This window comes from Narcine bancroftii, chromosome 2 (genome assembly GCF_036971445.1).
Source record: "Narcine bancroftii isolate sNarBan1 chromosome 2, sNarBan1.hap1, whole genome shotgun sequence".
NCBI classification, from domain to species: domain Eukaryota; kingdom Metazoa; phylum Chordata; class Chondrichthyes; order Torpediniformes; family Narcinidae; genus Narcine; species Narcine bancroftii.
This window is the reverse complement of record NC_091470.1, coordinates 374,350,105-374,356,457: the sequence shown is the minus strand read 5'-3', so window position 1 is coordinate 374,356,457 and position 6,353 is coordinate 374,350,105. Positions and strand designations below refer to the sequence as shown.

The window sequence follows — 6,353 nt, the reverse complement described above, 5'->3', positions numbered from 1 at the left end:
CGTTGTACCTAATCCATATACTATTATGGGAAAAATAGATCCAAATAGTAAATGGTTTAGTGTGATAGACCTGAAAGACGCATTTTGGGCTTGCCCTTTGGATGAGGGTAATAGGGACATGTTTGCCTTTGAATGGGAAAACCCGTATACTGGACGAAAGAACCAATATCGCTGGACAGTTCTCCTGCAAGGCTCTACAGAGTCCCCTAATCAGTTTGGCCAGGTATTAGAACAAGTGTTGGAAGAAGCTCCAAAAAGATCAGACTGTCAACTAATACAATATGTAGATGATTTATTAATCACAGGAAAAGAATATACGGTGGATATTTTAAACTTTCTGGGAGAAAGGGGGCTGAGAGTAAGTGAGGTGAAATTGCAATTTGTGCAGCCAGAGGTAAAATACCTGGGCCATCTAATTAGTCAGGGGTGTCGGCGAATAAGCCCGGAGAGAATACGTGGCATTTTGCAGGTCCCACCTCCCAAGGATGCCCGAGAGCTCAGGAAGTTCCTTGGTCTGGTGGGATATTGCCGAATTTGGATAGAAAATTATTCTAGTTTGGTAAAATTTTTGTATGATAAGTTAGCTGGCCTAGATAATTCTCTTGTTGTCTGGACAGAGGAAGAAATGGAAGGATTTAAGAGGATAAAGTGTTGTCTCGCCAAGGCTCCATTGTTGGCATTACCTGATTTGAATAAACCATTTGACTTATTTACTAATGCAAAGGATGGGGCAGCTACGGGTGTATTGACCCAGGAGCGAATGGGGCTCCGGCAACCAGTGGCGTTTTTGTCCAAAGTATTGGACCCAGTTTGCCGCGGATGGCCGGAGTGTGTCCAGGCTATTGCTGCCACCGCTGTCCTGGTAGAAAAGGGTCGAAAGATTACCTTTGGTCCACCCATGACTGTCCATATCCCGCACACCATCCGAACTATTCTGTTGCAGCGTGCGGGGAGGTGGTTGACTGATTCGAGAATTCTAAAATATGAGGCAATTTTGATGGACCAAGATGACCTGACGCTGGTTACTAATCAGGACCAGAATCCAGCAGCATTCTTGGTATCTCCACCAATTGAGGCAACTTCTGACCAGTTAGAACATGAATGTTTTGAAGTAATAGATTTGCAGACTAAGATCCGGAGCGATCTAGGGGATGAGCCTCTATGTGAGGGAGAGAGATGGTTTATAGATGGTTCTTCTCGTTGTATAGAAGGAACCCGTTACAGTGGGATATAGTGGATGGCAAAGATGGGTCTGTTATCGAAGCTGGTCGTCTCCCCGGTCTCTGGTCGGCTCAGACATGCGAATTATATGCACTCTGTTGTGCCCTCCAGGGACTACAGGGGAAGGTAGGAGCAATTTACACAGATTCTAAATATGCTTTTGGAGTTGTACACACTTTTGGAAAAATTTGGAAGGAACGGGGGTTAATTACAGGAAAGGGCCAAAAGTTAGTCCATGAAAATTTAATAATCAAATGTTTGGATGCTTTAATGCTGCCTAAGGAGGTGCCCGTGGTCCATGTACAGGGACATCAGATAGGGGAAAGCCCCAAAGACCGAGGTAACAGACAGGCAGATGAGGTCACAAAGGAAGCATCTATGGAAGAGACTATACAAATATACGTGTTGTTACCTGTACCCCAGGAGTTACAGAAAAATCCTATTTTTACCGAGGCAGAGCAGAGGCAGACGGAGACACAGGGGATGTATAAAACCCGAGATGGACTGTGGTGGACAACAGGCGGGTTACAAGTATTAAATCCGGCAGTAGCAAGACAGGTTATAACCGGACTCCATCTGCAATCGCACTGGGGAACACAGGCATTGGTTGATGCCTTTAGCAGCCAGTACTATTGCTTTGGTATTTATATCATCGCTAAGCAAAGTGTTCAGGGGTGCCCCCTATGTCAGCGGGTAAATAAAGCCTCCATGCGTAAGTCCATGAGTGGAGGTCGTGGCCTGACTGTGCGCCCCTTTCAGCGCATGCAGGTTGATTTCACTGAATTACCCAGGTCCGGTAATTATAAGTACCTGTTAGTAATGATGGACCACTTTACCCGTTGGGTTGAGGCTTTTCCTACTTCAAATGACCGAGCCGGAACAGTGGTTCGATTAATTCTGGAGCATATAATTCCGCGATACGGAATTATCGAGACCATTGACTCGGATAGAGGACCGCACTTTACGTCCCATGTGCTGCAGGAGGTCTGTAGATTTTTGGGCGTAGATTGGCAATTACATACCCAATGGCACCCTCAGAGTTCAGGACGAGTAGAACATATGAATCAGACGCTTCAACTTCAGCTCACCCGCCTGTGTGCTGAGACAGGTCTCTCCTAGCTTAAATGTTTACCCCTGGCTTTGATTCATATTCGTACCGCTCCCCGTCGTGATATTGCCGTCTCCCAGTATGAAATGATGTTCGGCCTTCCTTATCTGGGCTCCCATACCGGAGGCAAATTACCAATTTATATCTAAGATACTGCTGTATGAATGCATGAAAAAGGGTGGACTCATGTCCAGAGGGTAAAACGTTATCACCAGCCCCTCAAGAATATCTCCACCGACCTAGAAGCCTCATATTGGCAGTCGGAGCGACATCCTAGCGACCTCAAGCTCACCCTACGACGAAAGATTTGATTTGTAGCTATAATGATGTCTTTGTTTGTATTTTCCTTTATTTTCCCCATGGCTTTCGCTTCCACTCCGTGCTCCCAAACAGAATGTACTAAGTCTTTTTGGATGATGGGCAGCACTTCGGGTGATATTGTTGCGCTTAAGTATTTTGAGAAGTGGACAGGGACGAAGGAGGGTTGTATAGTCTCAAGAAAGAACGACAATTGTTCTTTTGCCTCCAAGACATATACTATTTTTATAAGTATAGGAGAGAGTTCTACCCTAGGTAGGTCAGAAAATTCAGAAGCCAAACCTGCTTCCTGCCCCCCACCGGGACCCTTCTGTGCCTCCAAATTAGGCAAACTGGGCGAACCTCTAGTAAAGGAAATGATTTCACTACGGATAGGTTATAAGTATAATGGCCCAAACATGACCACCGCTTCACCACAAGAGCCTCAAAAGAACTTATACGAAAGGGCAAGAAAACAAGCCAATAGGCATAGACTTGGAGATAACCTATGGGTCGATTTACATCAACTTACCGTCCAAGAGCTTGGTGTTCGTAACTGTTGGATTTGTAATGGACCAACCCGGGATGGAACTTGGCCATGGAGAGGTGAGCCATTAGATGATCATACACTTCTTGCCTCCAATCTTTCCACTAGCACTTCTGGTCAATTCCGTGAGTCTTGGAAGTTGGAAAATCATCCACAAGGCTTTGAGTGCTTGGTAAAAGAACACGGCAGGTACCCAAAGGGCGATTTGGCTTGCAGGCGCTGGAAAAATATCACTAGTGGAAATTGGGTTCCAACCCCGCCTACTGGTTTCCTGTCCCTTTCTAATCGATCAGATGTTCCCTGTGTACCCCCGGTTCCCATTAATGACACATCTGACCTTGCCGACGTTGAGTTTTGGAATTGCACTGGTTTCAACCCTATCAGGCTATTCCTGCGCTGAGATCCTTCTGGGAAGGTTCTAGTCCTTCCGGCTATGCACCCGACGGATTATATTGGATTTGTGGGAATATGGCTTATACATACCTTGAACCCGACTGGAGTGGGACTTGTATTGGTATGATTCAACCACATTTTCATCTTCTTCCTCCAGATTCCGATGAACATATTTCTACTCAATTACATTCCCCCATACAATGCCGTTCGGCTGAGATCGGCAAATTGGATGACTGGCCCCCTGAACGCATAACTTCATACTATGGACCGGCTACGTGGGCACAGGATGGTTCATGGGGGTACCGAACTCCAATCTACATGCTTAATCGTTTAATCCGTTTGCAGGCTGACCTAGAAGTAATTACTAACCAGACAGCTACTGCCTTAGGTTTGTTGGCAGAGGAACATCAGCAAATCCGGGCAACCGTTTATCAGAACCGCCTAGCCCTGGACTATTTATTGGCTGCAGAAGGTGGTGTGTGTGGCAAGCTGAATCTCTCCAATTGCTGCCTTGAAATTGATAATAATGGACAAGCTGTTAAAGATTTCTCTTCAGGTTTACGGAAACTCTCCCATGTGCCTGTGCAAACATGGCACCCCGCCGTTGGCTCATGGTTGGCTACATGGTTTAGTGGCTCCTGGTCATGGATACATCTCGCACTTATCTTCAATGCCTTTATACTTCTTGCCTTAATACTGATCCCTTGCATCCTTCCTTGCCTCCAGTGTTTGGTTAGACAAGCCATTCGACAAATCAGTCTCATTATGGTTCTGCAACAACAGGATTGTGCTGAGGCAGCAGGGAACCTTCTGAAACGATGGGAAAAAGAAACCTCTATTATTTCGACAGGTTTGAAAGCGTAGCTCTTTTTAAGGGGTGGATTGTAGGAGTTTAGAAACAGTTATTATTTTAATGGTAGGAGCTTAGAAACAGTTATAGAAGGTAGAAAGAAAAAAAGCAGGGAAAAAGCTAAAATGTTCTTTGCATAAAATGACGCATGAAAAAGCAGAACAGAGTAAACAAGATAACAGAGGCATTTAAGCAGACATAGAAACATGCACGTACACACAAAGAGCTTGTTTAATAGGGGGTGGGGAAAGGAGGTGTGAGCACGGGATAAGAGAAGGTTGGAGTCAGTCAAGAGGCGGACGAATAGGGAAAAGTGCCAAACCAATCCAAGTAGGACAAACGTAAGACAAATGTAAGAGGAGGTGAAGTGAAAATTGTATAAAAACAAAGAGGCTTCCCGCCCTCGGGGTACTTTCCCGAGGTAAGGGGAGAGTACCCAACCTTGCAATGTTGTAAATATAAATAAATGTTCTTTGTTCTCAACTTTTGTCTCGAGCATATTTTGTGAACGCTAAGGCACTTCTCACAGAGATGTCAGGGGTAAGTTTTTTTCCACAGAGAGTTGTGGGGGCCTGGATTGCCTTGCCAGGAATGGTGGTGGAGGCTGGAATATTGAGGGCCTTTAAGAGATTCTTAGACACACACGGATGGAAGAGAAATAGAGGAATATGGGTGTGAGGTAGAGAAGGTTTAGATTGAATCGTATTAAACTGGCCAGCACAACATCATGGGCTGAAGGGTCTGTACTGTGCTGGAATGTTCTGCATTCTATGTAAGAAATCCATGCTGTATCTTTGATTAATGTGCCTTTCTGAATGAATTTCTCAAGGTTCATTGTCATATAAACACTGAAAGAGGCCGTTCAGCCCAGCATGTCCCTGCTATTCTTCATATTAATCCCATCTCCCAGCCCAGTCCATCGGCCCCTAAACCTGGTGATTCAATGTTTAAACTGTGCCTGTGCTTGCTCCTCTTCTGTGGCAGTGTTCCCCGCACTCTCCACTCTCTGGGTGTAGAAGGACCCTCACATCCCCTGTAAATCTCATCCCCTGTAAATCTCTTCCCCTTGCTCAAAATCTGGGTCTTCTTGATTTATCTATTTCTGATGGGGAAAATGTGAACAGACTCAGCCTGTGTTTGCCAACAAAAAAATCACTCCATCCCAGGGGACTGCCCTCTCCATGCTCTCTGGGACTCTCACATCCTTCCTGCAATGTGCTGACCAGACCTGTCCACAGAACTCCACATAGAACTGACCGTGGTTTCGAAAGTTGGAGCATTTCTTCGCTCAAAACACAAACATGCTGGAGAAACTCAGGAGGCCACGCAACACCCTCTGGAAGTGAAGGGTTACCAAATGTTCAAGCCTGGGCCCTTCATCAGGTACATGTACTCTGGCCCCAACTAATGAAGGTCAGTGTCCTGAAAGCCTCTTGACCATGTATCTACCTACACTGTCTCCTTCATGGATCACTGGACTTTTCTCCAAGGCCTCTCTATTACTCAATGTAACTGAAGTCCTTCTGTGGCTGGTGCTCCCAAATGCGTCACCTCTCATGTATCAGGATTAGACTCCACTGGCCTCCTCTCTGACCATTTCACTCACATACTGATACCGACCACTCTGCACCCAAGTCTACCCTTCACTGCTGTGCCAGCCTATCTATGTCTGAATGAATATGACTGACAGCACCAATCCGTGGCGGACACCACGAGTCCCAGGCATCCAATCACAGAAACATCCCTCCAGCATCACCCTCTGTGAGGAGGCCTCACACACCCCCTGGAGTTGAGACAGCAACATACAATGTGAAATATTCTATAGTATAGGCCAATAATCCTGACACCAGTAGTAAGTAAATTATTGGAAGATGTCCTAAGAGACCAGGTATGCAGGTATTTGGATAACCAGGGACTGATTAGGGATGGTTAACATG

General features: G+C 45.7%; 1 protein-coding gene across 1 annotated transcript; it reads left to right on the top strand.

The window, feature by feature from the left end:
- The first annotated feature begins 1,607 nt into the window (after window positions 1-1,607).
- LOC138752837 (uncharacterized) lies at window positions 1,608-4,849 on the top strand. The gene is made up of 2 exons (XM_069915460.1): window positions 1,608-3,232; window positions 3,724-4,849. Exons 1-2 carry the CDS (start codon window positions 2,653-2,655, stop codon window positions 4,428-4,430), a joined length of 1,287 nt encoding a protein of 428 aa, XP_069771561.1. The 5' UTR covers window positions 1,608-2,652; the 3' UTR covers window positions 4,431-4,849.
- Window positions 4,850-6,353: the final 1,504 nt, after the last annotated feature.

Coding starts and splice junctions, on each gene's coding strand:
- LOC138752837 (XM_069915460.1), top strand. CDS start 2,653: ATGATGTCTTTGTTTGTATTTTCCTTTATTTTCCCCATGGCTTTCGCT. Junction 3,233..3,723: donor TGGAACTTGGCCATGGAGAG/GTGAGCCATTAG, acceptor TTCTTCCTCCAG/ATTCCGATGAACATATTTCT.